This window comes from Dipodomys ordii, unplaced genomic scaffold, assembly GCF_000151885.1.
Source record: "Dipodomys ordii isolate 6190 unplaced genomic scaffold, Dord_2.0 Scaffold82, whole genome shotgun sequence".
Classification (NCBI taxonomy): Eukaryota; Metazoa; Chordata; class Mammalia; order Rodentia; family Heteromyidae; genus Dipodomys; species Dipodomys ordii.
Genome location: NW_012267298.1, coordinates 7005666 through 7020292, shown reverse-complemented (window position 1 = coordinate 7020292; position 14627 = coordinate 7005666). Strand labels below are relative to the sequence as shown.

Below are 14627 nucleotides of genomic sequence, written 5' to 3'. Positions count from 1 at the left end.
ACAGGTTTCTTGTAGATACACCTACCTAGTCTTGCATATACATATATATTTATAAAGTAGAAATTTATGGTATTTTTCTACAGATCACGTTCATTTACCCCTTTTCTTTCCTCAATAAATTTGAGGAAATTTAGCTTTTTTTCTTTGTTCCCAGTGCATGTGAATCCCAGGCTGTGACCACAAATGTGTGTCTTGTGAATGCTTTTGAGAGGGCCGGGGAGGCAGTGGTGTGGTTACAGTGAGAGCAGTGAGTGAGGCCCTAATTGCCAGGAAGAAGAAGCTCCTTCCCGTAGGTGAGAGTGTGGCCGACGGTGATTGGCTGCAGTGTTCTTTTTCATTTTGAGGTTTGGTGTGAGGGGTTTTGTGTGTAGCCCGCTAGCTGTTATCATGCCCTGGAATCAGGGGACTTCAGTGGAGACAGAAGCATAGAAGAAAGGCAATCATGAATTGCACTCTTTCCTTTCAAGTATGGAGGCCACAGGTCAGAAGGAAGGTGGTGATCATAATGGCCACCCTTGGGCAAGCCAGTGGACTGGAGCCCACGTTGGCCTCAAGTCACAGGTGGAGCTGCCTGAGAAGCGCAGGGGGGAAGTGTGGGCTAGGGAGTCATGAACCTAGAGACAGAATTTGAATTACTGGCATGGCTGAGCTATAGGGAGGGGTGTAGATGGAGAAGAAGGATCAGCGGAACACTGCTGCACGGCCCCAGGTCCAGAAGTGGAGGGAGATGCAGCCTATGGGGTGGTTAGGAGGGAGAAGAGGAGAGCTGAGGACCAGGGCGCACCAGGGCCTGACTGGAGTGGGTAAGGGTAGGTGTGACGGTGAAGGGACTGCTCTGCAGCCCCTCTATCCTGTGCCTTCCTGCTGGGTTTAGTCCTGGCCCCCTCCCATGGGTTCCAGCCTGCCCCTGGTGCTGGCCTCAGCCTTTTCTGATTCCTGGCCTGCATATCCACCATGTGTGCAGCAGGATCAGGGGCAGTGCTGTCGGGCAGTGACACTCTCTTGCCCGTCCTCCCTCCCTCCCTCCTTCCCCCGTGTCTGTATGAGTATTGCAGTTGACTTTGTAAGTGCTTTCTTTATGCTCCGTGCAGAAGTCCAGTCCTGCAGTCTTCCAGTTGGCTGGCCTGAGTTAGAAGTTAATTGAGCAAGTTAGGCAGGTACAGTCCTTTGGCAGCTGGCATGCTGTCTTCACTTTGTGACTCATTGGAGAAACACAGGTGCACCATTTCCTATTTGCCAGGTGTGGCAGGCTATGGTAAGGCAGGGAGAGTCTTGTCAGAGATGGACAGGACAGCAGTTGTTGTGATCCTGTGGGTGTGACAGTTGTCGGCATCGGGTGATAAGGGAGTCCTGGCTAGGAGACCTTGAGGGACTCCTGAAGGAAGGGAAGGACCTGCCAGAATCCCAAGGGCAAGATGGGATCTTCAGGGGAAGGGTAGAGAGGGGGCTGACAGGCAAATCAAGAAACAAGGGTGGGAGTTCAGAGGTGGGGAAGAGTTCAGTGTGGATAGGAGCTGCAGGTGGGGAGGGAGATGGGCAGGGCCAGGGCGGAAGGTCCTAGCCTGCGTGCCAGGAGGCCTCAGGCTTCCTCCCGAGGGTGACGGGAAGCTAGACAGTATTACACGGGATGAGCAAGGGTGTCAGTCCACCACGCCAGATTTCAGAATCGTGTATAAGAGCAGAGGTTTTTTGGCTCTTGTGTTGGTGGTTTTTGTTTCAGCGGCATTAAGGATTGCTCTGAGGGCCTTATATTTGCTAGGCAAGTGTGCTACCACTTGATCCATACTCCAGGAATAGTGGTAGGGCATTGTAAACTCTCTTAGCCACCCTTCACAAAGGAGTTGATGGCATCAGCGCCCCACCCCCCACCCCCCAGTCTTCCACAGAGCTACTTGGGAATTAAGTGAGAAAACACTAAGCTGCCAAGGCCCGCTGCTTTCCATCCTTGTGGGAGAGGCTTAGGGAGTCAACTGCCGCCAGACAAAAGGGGAGAAATTGGAGAGAGGAGTGTGAGCATGGAGAGATTTAGGGATGTAAATAGCAATAAGGCCACAAGTATAGGGTTGTGTCTAGACCCTCCCCATGCACATGTGCATGCACCCCCATCACCCCACACGAGCACGCCGGCCATGCATATATGCAAATAAACACAGTATACCCATAGTTATATATGTATGCACACGCACACACTCCCCTTCACATGCCGACACACACACACATCCCTGTGTGCATATGCAGCCATACACACGCATGCAGATGTAGGCACATGTATGGATAAACCCATTTCCCAGATACAGGCACAGCCACCCATGTATATATAACCTGTACATGTGTCATTACACACAACACACACACACGCACACGCACGCACGCGCACGCACGCACACACACACACACACACAAGCGGCCTATGCTGCCCACACCTGGCCCGCATTGTAGGAGTTTGGCTCTTGTTTTGGAGTCTTTGTGTCTCCCTGGCCTGGGCTCATTAGGAGCTCGGCCTAAGGCAGGTGCTCATTGTGTTCACTGTGTGTTGATGACCTCCACCTGGGCTGTGCCCTCTGTTGACACCCCAGAGTCAGACTTCCTCCCCCAGGTCACGGAGGTCTGCTCCCAGCAGGTCCTGAGGACTGAGTCTGAGCAGAGGAGTGCCTAGGGGAGGCAAAGGACTAGTGGCTTCTCTGTCATATCCTGGGCTCAGCCCCCAGTGCCTTCCATTTCACGGCATTGACGACATACCAGGGAGGGTTGCTCTGAAGACCTGGTCTGGTAGGTAGAAACCTGCTTCAGTTTACACATGGATCGGCAATGGGAGGGATGCTTGCAGGGAAACCATTGCCTGGTGTGGCAGGCACAGCGGCAGAGATGACGCTGGCCTTCCAGCTCCCTGACAAGCGTGAATGCGGACCCGGGCCTCACTGGAGCCCCTGACTAGGATCCTGAGGCGAAGGTGCCACAGGCCTGTAGGAGCACACCACACTGGGCCGTGAGCAGCAGCAGCAGCAGCAGCAGCGTCTTGGTGCAGGCTTGCGGGGCGGGGGGGAGGGGAGGGGGGCACTCAGGCAAAGGACTGTGAACAAAATCCAAGTTCAGTCAAACGCACATTCATTCTGGTTCCTTTACATTCAAGGCCAGCAGAGGTGTTCGGCCCTTCCTTTACTATCCTTTATGGATGTGCCCGGGGCTACATTCACTGAACAAGCTGGGTCCGTCCAAAGCCTGGTAGCTCCAGCACACCTTTGGGACGACCGACAGAGCTTGTGTGTGCACCTGGTGGCGCTGAGGCCGAGGCCCAGGGCCCTGCCCGCGCTGGCAGGCTGTGGCTCCTGCTCCCAGGAAGCTGTTTTACAGTGTTGTGAAAGCTTTGGGTGAGAGTTGTGATGCAAATGCGTGTTGTTGACCGTGTTCCACCTGTGTTTTTGTTTTTGTTTTGTTTTTTGAATTCTCCTTTCAGTCTCCACCTAGAAGGAACGTTGCCCCTTTTCTCATCACCGCCTCTGTGGGATTCAGCTGAGCTACTGCGGTTTTTGTGTTTTTTCCCCTTAATTAGTCTTTGTCATATTTCAGTGTCCTTGGCTGTGTCTCGGGGCTGTTTTGGCTCCTGGGAGGGTTTGCCAGTGCAATCTCAGCGCAGAAGGACGTGCTTTCAGGTTATGTTTTGAGGGGAAGCAAGAGATTGTGGGCTGAAGGTCAAGTGCTTGCCCAAGGGAGAAGTGGCCCTAGCGTCTTGCGCACTGAGGACACGCATCAGGGCACAGCCTGGCCCTGGGCAGGGCCCCGTGGGAGGAGGGCCGTGGTGCTGCCATGCAGCCACCAGGTAGATTTGCAGACACGCTTGTGAGGGATGGACTCTTGGACAGAGGAGCCCCTCTGCAGATTCCTGTTGAGGAGACAGTGGATTATGCCAGGGGTCAATACAGGAGGCTAGTGCGAGATGGGGAAGTGGGTGCCCTGCTCCCCTCTTGGCCCGTGTCTGTGTACCTGTGCTGAACTGGGGGCATGACCGAGGTACTGTGTCAGGAGAGGAGGAGGAGGCACAGCCATGCTGGTCCATGCACAGGAGGGGTGGGGCCTGCAGATGGGCAAGAGCAGCGTTCCACAGTCCAGGCGGTGTTCACTCAGCGTCTGCGTGCAGCAGGCCCTCACTACTGTTCCCACAGGCTGTTTAGACAGCTCTTTGCAGAGAGGACACAGAGCTGCGTCTTCAGGGTTGTCATCCGCTATCTGCTCTCTGTGTTTAATAATTCCAGGGAAAACGCATGCACATGTCCCCTCCTGGGACAGTCTTGGCACTGAATAGCTGGGCAAGGTTCTCTGGGTAACTAGTCTACCCTGTGGTGGTGTCAGGTAGCCCAGTTAAGGATTGGCTGGGATACAAACTACAGATCAAGACATCTTAGACTCTGTTTCCCACACTATGTTCCCGGGCAAATGCCTCTCCTATAAAGTAAGGGCTGATGCCGGGCACTGGTGGTTTACGCCTGTAATCCCAGCTACTCAGGAGGCTGAGATCCGAGGATCACGGTTTAAAGCCAGCCCAGGCAGGAAAGTCTGTGATACTATCTCCACTAAACCACTAGAAAACCAGAAGTGGTGCTGTGGTTCAAGTGGTAGAGCGCTTACCTTGAGCTAAATTGCTGAGGGACATGGGCCAGTCTCAGAGTTCAAGCCCCACAACTGACAAAAAAAATAAAAAATAAGGACTGGACCCTCTGGGATGTGGGGAGCCACAAGAGATTCACGACTCATTCCCATGCGTTCCCGTTTCCAGAGCTTGAAGTCAGGACAAGCAGCACAGCCACTGACCCCAGATTATGTGGCTATAGTATGTGGTGCTCTGTCCTCTCTCCCTGAGTCCGTTTGTGGGTAGTTCTGGAGCTTTCCTGGAGCCAGGACCCCTGGACTGTCTTTGCTCCCAAGGAATCGCCAGTTCAGCAGGGGACAACAGACACAGAGCCATCGCAGGCACCCACATAGCTCAAAACAAGGACCCATCTTCCTGAGCAAAGGTTTTCTGGGACTTTCTTGAATGTTGGGAGGGAGGCAGATGAACTCACTAGGGATGCATTTTACATAGAAGGTGGAGAGGGAGCTGAAGGAGGAGGAGGTGACGACAGAACAGGTGTGAGGTGGCATCCTGTGGCCTGCCTCATATGTGTCTCCATCCAGCTGCGGAGTGATTGGACCCAGAGGCTGCAGCTGCCAGGTGTCCAGGTCCTAGCCAGAGGCTAGCCCAGAGTCCAGAAGAACACTCGAGACAGGCAGAAGTGCAGAATGCAGGGCCAGAATTAGTGAATGATTTGCACCATTCCATGGGCCAAGGTTTTCGATTAAGCTATCTATGCAGCTAATAGACTGAAAGACTTGTTAGATACAGCATTTGTAGAAAATGGAACATCCGTCTCGGGGGTAATGACACTGAGGAAGCCGTATTATTTCTGCTGCGGAGAACAATTTTAAGCCTGTGCTAATAGCTTAAGCTACTAGTGATCATTTTGAACAAAGAGAATGATTAGAGCAGCCCCTGGCCGCCAGGCTGGCTGGAGAACAATGGTGGCATCCTGTCAGTGTGTGACCTGTCATAACCTCAGCGGCAGTCACACACACACCCGTGGAGGATGATCTCTGGACTCGGGGCCATTGGGACCAAGCCCTGCTAGCTGCTTGATCCCCAGGACTTCAGTCTCCCCATTTGTAAAGGGGGAACAGAAATGCCCAAGCTGAGAGCAGGTCTTCAGTAAACTGTGAGGGCTGGGTGTCCGCAGGCTGCACTGGGGGCCGGGGAGGAAGCCCAGGGCTTGCAGAAATGTCTTAACACTGATGTGGTCACGTGACAGTTGGGATGCAGAGGGATGTGCTCTGTGGGAAGATGCATGACCCATCCATAAGGCAGGAGGACCGACCATCCTGGTCAGTCCTCCACGCTTGGTATGCATCCTGGTTTACACGGGGCGAGCATCTGTGCAGGCAGCAAGCATGTGTGGGCTGGGCAGTGCCATGCGTGAGGCTCCTGAGCGCACGAAGCAGCCCAGCGGCAGGCAGAGGGCAGACCGCAGAGCTCTGGATAGGTGTCAGGCCCGTTAGGAAGGCTCAGGGAAAATGAGAGAGCAGCAGCGCACTGTTGGTTCCACCTGTGCTCGCTGGGAAGCGCTCACAGAAGCAGTGCCACCATCTCCATCATGGTGTCTAGTGACTTAAGCCCAACTGGGGTTTGCAGACTTCATGGTACCCTGACAACTTAGCAGCAGATAAATAAATTCAAGCATAATTTTGATTGTCTACTCCTGAAGCTGCAAATTGAAGAAACAAACAGAAAGAAAATGGAGACAGGGTTATGTTTAAATGCTTTTTACCTTGTCTCATTCCTCATGTCTGTGGGCAGTGGCCATGTCCTAGTCACCACTGGACCTCCCGGTCCGCCTGGCACTGGGCCTGAGAACTAGTTGTATGCCCGGTATTCTGCATGCAAACAGGACTGCAGCCTCTTCACCTGAGAGGCCTGGCCAGGGCAGTTCTGTCCTTGCCAGGGTGTCTGCCTATCTGTATTTGGGCCACATAGTGTTAGACATTTTTAAAAACAAGATGTAAGTACCAGTGGCTCATGTCTATCATTCTTCCTACTCAGAAGAGCTGAAGAATCTCGGTTGAAAGCCAGCCCAGGTAGAAAAGTCCACTTCTCCAAAATAATAGAAAAAAGCAGGACTAGAGGTATGGCTCAAGTGGTAAAGCACCACCTTAGCAAAAGAGTAGGAAGTTTTAAGGCAGTAGAAAGTTTCTGTCATCACTCCATGGTGGGGCTTCAACATCAATGACAATTACCATGTTCAAACAATGGCACCATGTCCCAGAACGTATTTAAGGCTGCATACCATCTGATCTCATTACATTCATTGTCTTGTGTTCGCCACGTGGCACCATCACACTTGCTTGGAGCTTGGTGGGCTTGTTTGCATTCAGGATATTCTAAGGATTTTGGCTTTCCATCTGTGCAGACTTTACTGTCAGTTAAAAAGAAAGAATCTGCTGTCAGACGCTCTCTTTCAATGAGAAAACAGTCAGCATTTACCTCTAAAGCCCTGTTTCATGGCACATTTTCCAAGTTAGAGTTGGAATAAACAGTAAAAGAAGTAGGGAAATCTGGACACGAGTGTTTTATGCTTGTAAATCCTAGCTACTCAAGAGACTGTGAGGTCTGAGGATCATTATTCAAAGCCAACCCAGGCAGAGAAAATGCAAGATTCTCATCTCCAGTTAATAAGCAAAAAAGAAAGCTAGAGCTGAAGGTGTAACTCAAGTGGTAGAGCACCAGCCTTGAGTGAAACAAGTCAAGCCAAAACAAGGCCCTGCATTCAGGCCTTAGAACCAGCACAACACTGCGCTTTCCCTCCTCTCCCCACAAAAAAGTAGAGGGAAAGGTCTTGGTTCACTCTGAAAGGAAGCAGGTTTACTATATTGTTTCCTCCTGCAGTAACTCTCCACCAGCCCATATTTCCTTCCAGTATTAACACAGGAGCCCCTTGAAGCTGCACGATGTCTTCCCCTACTTTTCTCTGAATGGAACACGACCCCCGGTTCGCTTAGCCCTTCCTGCTGCAGCAACGGGAATAAGCCCCAGGCTGGAGGGAGAACCTTCAACCCAGAGAGAGGAGGCCACGGCCTGTCATACATACACCAGGCTGGAGTATGAAGCCGCTAATGGGAGGCCCCCGCCTGCAGGAGAATCGGAGCCCCGGGAATGGGGTTCCTGGTAGGTCCTGAGTAGATCCACCACAGCCTATATTTCTGGAGGGCTTTTTCCCTCCGTGCCTGCCTGGAACACCGCACACCTACTCAAGGGTCCCCAACACAGGCAGGGCAGCAATGCTCAGCTCCCAGCCGGCCCCAGTGAATCCTTGGGGATTCTTGGTTTTGGTTGCTTTTATTTTTTTTACTATGTTGCCACCTAAGCACCACAGCAGCTGGCACCTAGTAGATCATCACTGCATAAATATTGGGCTCTTACCATGCGCCAGGCATTGACTTGGCTCTGGGGAGATGGCTGTGCCGAGACAGACATGGTCTCCACCCTCATGGAGCTTAGAATCCAGTGGTAGCTGACTGAATGAATGACTGAGAATGAGTGAATAAAGCAAGAGGCCAGGTGCTATTAAGCACCCACTTTATAAGAAGAATCTTCTTTAGTCCCCAAGGTGCTTTTCTGAAGAAAGCATTTGAGCAAATGGATATTTAGGGAGTGGTCTTGTCCTGGCCTGGTGCGCCGGGAAGCGGGGTGCTGATGTTCCCACGGGCTTGGTGCAGATCCACGCACTTCCTCCTTCACTCAACCCCCTAACAGAGGCAAGTCTGAGGACTGTTCCTCCAGCCAGTCATTCCCAGGTCTGTACCTTCCTCCTGAGCCTATTGTCTAACCTTTATACCAGACTTAAACTTAGGACCTCACACTCTCATTTGGCTTTTTGACTCAGAGTTGTGACTCTACCACTTAAGCCATGCCTCCCATCCAGCATTTTGCTGGTTATTTGGAGAGCAGAGTCTGAGGCTTTGTCTGCCTAGGCTTGCTTCAAACCATGATCCTCAGAGACCCAGAAGGAGGTAACAGTCAGGGATGCAGGGAGTTAGCTAGAATTTGGCCTTTCCTGGACCCTTGCCGGCTTGGAGCTAACAGGAAAGGCTTGGCTGTAGACTTTACCAGGTCCCCATCCCCTGAAGACACTCCCTGGGCCTGGCTTCCCCCAGTGACATGTCAGCACGTCCCTAGGCAGACCTCGTCCCCAGTGATTGGGGAGGAAGGGCATCCTGTGAATGCATTTGCCCCTCTGGGGATGATAGTGACACAACTGATGGGCAGAGGACTGGGACATCCCAGCCCCGGAGTGACCGCTCCTAGGACCTCTTCCCTGTGCCTGACGCTCGGTGAGTGAGCCCCAGGCCACCTTCTGACCCTGGGAGGCAGCCAGGCGCCTGGAACAGGGCCTGGATTCTGGATTTGAACCTGGACTCCACCATTTGCCACCGAGGAGGGACTGCACGAGGGGCCTCGCTCTCCTCGGTGTGACGCGGGCGTGAGTGAGCACAGCAGTGCGCGTGTGGAGCGTGTGGCTAAGCTCGGAGCGCGCCTGCTGCTCCATCCGCTCGGGCGGTTTTGTGTGGTGGGGACAGGCCCTGACCTCTCCCTCGCACTTGCAGGTCACGGAGGAGGAGCCCAGTGCCAACCACACGGTCATGATCCAGGAGACGCTGCAGCAGGCCTCGGTGGAGCTGGCCGAGCAGCACCACCTGGTGGTGTCGTCTGATGACGTGGAGGGTATCGAGACGGTGACCGTGTACACGCAGGGCGGAGAGGCCTCAGAGTTCATCGTCTACGTGCAGGAGGCCGTGCAGCCAGTGGAGGAGCAGGTGGAGGAGCAGCCAGCCCAGGAGCTCTAGAGGGGCCGACCTTACGAGCTCAGGCCGAGCTGCTGGTACCATGGGAGACCACTCATCCCTCCTGGCCCACAGGGCACCGCTCTCCTCTGCCCTTCCTCCCTGGTGGCCCTAGCGAGACTCTCTGTACCTCCTTTGGGTGGTCAGAGCAGTGGTTATCACCAGCAATATACGACCCCAGACCCACACAGACACTCCTCCTACCCAGCATCTGCCTGGCATCCGCTCAGCATCCTCAGCTTCCAGAAAGACCTCTGCCACTAGTCTCCTGCCCACCTTGCTTCAAGACCCAGAGTCTCCCGCCCCCAGCAGCATCTGTGTGGATCCCATGCCCAGCCGAGGCACCCACGGAGGTGCCCGGTCTCGGGTGACCCACTGTGCAGCCCGTGAAAGGGACACAGCCTTCGCACAAGTGACCTTAGGGCTTCCAAGTCACCACAGGTGGGGCGGGCGGTCCAGAGCCCCTCTCGCCGTGCGTGCAGGGCCTGGGACGAAGGGAGGACCACCCCTCCCCATCCCAGGGCCTCAGCCTACCATCTTGGAATTCTCTTGCTTTTAAAGGAAGTTGCACTTTTGCTCTTCACCCCCTGTTCTGAGGCAGTGGCGGGGGGTGGGGGGGCGTGTAATAAAAGCGTTGCCTGCCTGCATTCCCTGTCCTCTGCCTTAGCACTGCTCAAGTTGAAATGTGGGGAAAGCCCTGGGCTTCCAGGCCAGCTGGACTCAACCTTGCTAAGAAGATACCAAGCACCTGCTGACACCCACCAAGCTCAGGTCCCTGGGCTCCTTCACCGTGTGCTCGGATTTGGGCTTGCCATCACTTAGATCTGAGAGCGAGGTGCCATCCGGAGCTGTGCCAATGTAGAATGCTAGTATAGAGAGGTCAAGCAACCAGTTCCAGGTCACACAGGAAGTGGTAGAACTGGGCATTGAACCCAAGGAAGATCTTGGTATCCAACAAATGCCCTGCCAACTCTTCTCTCCCTTGTAGAGCTGAGAAGCTGGTGGCTGGGTGAGTCGCCTGCCTGGGCGGCATTGGAGGCTAGCATGTGATGCGTGGGAAAAGTTGCATGCAGATCCTCTTTTACTCCCTGGTTTCTGCTGCCTCCTCTGTCTGGTACTCCTGACAGCAGGCAGGCAGAGCAGGAGAGGGTGAGCAGTCAAGGTGAACAGGGGTTACAGGCAAGGTCTGCTCCATGGAGCTAAGGTGAGAACACGGGTGAGCAAGAGCCAGTGGCAGAACAGGCCATCTGGGGCCAGAGACGGGAGTCAGGACAGCCAAGAACACCCTAATACTTGGGACCAAGGGGATGCTCAGGGCAATGCTCACCTAGCCTTGGCCATGAAGGTCCCCTGGCTCTTTTCCCAGGTACCCAGCTTATCTGACACGTCTTCCAGACCTCATCTGCATGAGCCGTGCCTCTGCAACTGGAACTGACTTGCAGCTCACATTTGTGAAGGGAGGAAGTGTAAAGGCAGGTGTAAAGAACCTACACACCAGGCCAGGCAGAAGTGGCCTACTCTTCTCTCCGCAGGTGTGAGGCTTTGGCCAAGCCCTGCCCTCCCCCTCCCCAGTGCTTGAGGGTGATGACTAAGGGCCAGGATGTATGAGCGCCTCCCATCCCTCTGTGGCCTGGTCTCAGGCATGCGCAGATGAAGCCCCTAATAAAGTAACCCCAGACATGCCCGGACAGCATGGGTGTGATTGGCACCGTGTCAGATATTAGCTGCGCCCAGTGTGGAAGTGACCTTCCACCTCGCCCTCGGCTCTTCCTTACTGTCAAGTTTTGCATTTGTGAAGAAGACAGCGACTTTTTTTTAACCTGAATCTATAGGCTTAGTTTAACAAATTAATTTTTTCTCATAATAAGTATTTAAAATTCATTGGCTGTTGTCACTGATGATTTTCCCCTTGTTCTTCAGTCCTGTTTTTCAAGGCTGGGGGAAAAAAAACCCAAGACCCTTTGATTCTAAATCTCTACTCTTTAAACAATTTCCCACCCCTTTCCCTGGCATAGCCCTGGTGTCCTCAATCTTTCCCCAGTGGTACCAGTTTTAAGTCCTAGCAGGATGTCTTTGGAAATCAATTAAGTAGACCTATAATACTTTGCTAGAGAAGAAGAGAGGAAAGTCTGGCTAAAAGGGGGGGGGGCGGACTTAATTTACCATGCACCACAAGATTTTCTAAGTAAATTATTTTCAAGTCAACTCAGCCCTTAGTCCTGACAGGGACACGCTTGGGTTTGATTTTTAAAAAATTCTAATCTATCACTGTCAGCATTCCTGCCGTAATTTAAGGCTTCGGTGGTTTGTGGTAGATAACAGTTGCTCCACTTCCTGGAGGCTAAGAAGGCAGTGACGGCTCGGTATATTAACCATCACAAAATAGACAAAGGGGTGGAGACAGAAGGCAGTGCCAGGCCAGAGTCCTGGGGGACCAGGCAGGGAGAGGGGTACTTGCTGCTTCTCCTGCCCTGGAATTGGTTATCTCGTCCCAGACCTCTGTCCTGTGCCTCCACAAGCCGACCTGTGGGTCATAGAGACACGCCTCAGATAGTCGTCTTGCCCACGGGAGCTTGGGAAGGGCTCAGTCGTGCCCAGGCCACACACAGACCAGGAATCTATCTCCGAAAACTGGCTCTACATAGAGTAAGGGAGAGCGCCCCTTCCCTGTATGCCTTATTAACTCCAACATACTGATCAATAATCAGGGTTCACACAGCCCACGGGCTCTGTGCGCATTGGGCAGCGAACTGTTAGCCACTGACCTTCTGCTGTGTCTGATGCCAGAACCCCAGCCTGGTGTTTATCTCTGAGATGGAGGGCACAGTAGTTAAGATAATGCACTTCACTGTCCTGACACAGTATGTGCACCCAAAAAGGGATAATCCTTAAGATTATTGCCATTCTTTCTATTGTCCAATGACTGTGTCTCAAGTGTGAATGGTGGAGCAGCTGGAGGGTGAGTATCTTAGTCTATTTGGGCTGCATGTACAGGATACCATACACTTGGTGCCTTATAAATCACAGATGTGTGTTGCTCACAGTTTGGGAGGTGGAAAGGTCCACCAAAATGCTGGCCGGTGTGGTACTTGGATCTTGAATGTACCCAAAGGCATTTGACAGGTCGGGGAGGTCTTTAGGTCATTGGAGACCAGGCCTTGGAGGGGATGATGGAGCCTAGCTCTCTCCATGCTGTGCTTTTGCTCATCTTCCAGGAGCTCAGCAGCTTTCCTCGGCTGCATCTTCCTGCTGTGATGTGCTGCTTACCACAGGCCCAGTGCCATAGGCCAGGTGCTCATGGGCTGGAGCCCCCCATGCTGTAGCCAGAACAAGTCCTTTGTAAGGTGGGGATCCCAGGTGCCTCACTGTAGTGTGTCCGGCAGGCCCCTTTCCTCATGGCCGTCCCTGTAATCGGCTCTCATGTGATGGTAGGGGAGCAACGCTTCCCACGCCTCTTCCACAGGACGCGGTCCTCGTCCATGCCGGCCCAGCCGTCGTGACCACGTTGCCTCTGCTAATACTGCATTAGGAATCGAGGTTTCAAGCAGGTGAAGTCAGAGACCACAGCAGTGAGTTCCTAGCACAGGGGCCCGAGATCAGGGGTACCTGGAAACAGCTCCCCCATTCACAAGCGTCAGGATGGACAGTGAATACAGAGCACACAACAAATACAGAGGCGATGTCACAGCGTGTGTCAGAGAGGACCAAGCCAGCTCAAAGGGAAAGAGACATCCCCCCCCCCCACCACATGGCAAGAGCAAGCGAGCCCGTGGAACATTCTAGCATGGCTCCATGAGTGAGCTGTGTGTCTCCAGGGGAACTGAGCATATACTGCAGTTCAGGGTGCTTTGTCCCATCCCTCCCTCACCCTTTGCTGCTGCTGCCGACCTCACAGCCCAGAAAACCCCAAAGGGGGCTAGGACAGCCCTCCCTGCCCCCCACCTTTGTGGACTCCACATGGTGTACCTGTCCTCCCTCCGGTGTTCTTCACTGGTGGAGTCTCATGGCCAGCAGAAGCAAAGCACCCTTGGCCTGGGACTCTGCAGGATGGACGCACGTTCCTGGCCCCCCAGGACCTGAAACATCTGTTTCTGCCTCCCTCAGGATTTTGAAAAGCCACCCCAAAGTGCCTGTCCTTGCAGTAAGCAAAGCTCTCGTGGAGTCTGCAGAGCTAGAGTCATTTCCCCCTTCCTCACCCCACCCCTGTCCTTTGAGGAGGTGGAGGGGACACGATTGCACTGATAAAGGTTAGCGCGGCACAGGGCTCCATGGACCAGGCCATGGCTGATCGTGTGAGGGCCAGCGGCCATGCCGACGTCCGAAGTGGCCACTCCAATTGCCAGGCTCTCTGGGCGACTCCGCGTCTCCAGTCTGCTGGGACAGTGTTCAGGTGGTTGACGTTGTGTGGTTGGGGCAGTGTGTCTGCGTGTGTCTCTGTGCCTGAAAGTCCTGCTGACTGTTAAGTGCCCCGATGTGGGTGCACACTTGCATCCAGCTGCAGCTCGCGTTGCTGCCACTTTCCTTCGTACAAAGGAGGTTGGACAGAGATGAGCAGGACCTGGTGTGCACTCCGTGGTCCCAGGAGGAGGAAAGGAGAGCAGAACTGGCGCTGGGCCAGCACGGGCAGGCAGAAGCCTCACAGGTCAGCCCACACTAACGGACCCCAGGCTGGTGCCTGTGGACAGCCAGCACAGAGAAACCTCCGACTCTTAACACTTCACCCTGCGGCCTGGGCACTGGGTACAAAGCAGACTCTACTTACAGCTCTTGGCACTGCTGACAAATGCCCAGTGATCGTGGGGCCTCTGAAAAAAATGAAAAAAAAAAACCCAAAACCATTCATAGTCATCATGTGGCTGGAGATTCGACGTTCTGTCTCCTAGGGCTCACCCAGCAGGTGCTTAGTATGTGACTGAAGGCAGCCTTGTTTGGCTCCAGACCTGGGAGTTCCCGAGGGAGACTGAGAATCCTGTCCTCATCTCTGCCATGGACCCCGAATGACCTCAGAAGCCTCTTCCCTGCTTTGGGCCTCAGTTGTGCTAGCAGGACATGGGGATTGGGGGTCAATGGTGTAAGCCAACGGTTCAGAGTGGAGCTGGCTGGTGTTGTGCCTCGAGGTGGAATAAACCCCACAGCTCACAGCATCATGGCTTCCGGCACCTTCTCTTCCATTACCTCACCTTTAACTAGCTGTGCCCTCACCA

General features: G+C 53.7%; 1 protein-coding gene across 1 annotated transcript in view; it reads left to right on the top strand.

Annotated features, from left to right (window-relative positions):
* Zfat (zinc finger and AT hook domain containing) overlaps positions 1–10049 on the top strand; it is a 128179-nt gene extending 118130 nt beyond the window's left edge. The window contains exon 15 of the mRNA XM_013025216.1: positions 9187–10049. Coding sequence (XP_012880670.1) covers positions 9187–9426 — 240 coding nt within the window. The 3' untranslated portion in view covers positions 9427–10049. The remainder of the gene's footprint in view (positions 1–9186) is intronic.
* Positions 10050–14627: the final 4578 nt, after the last annotated feature.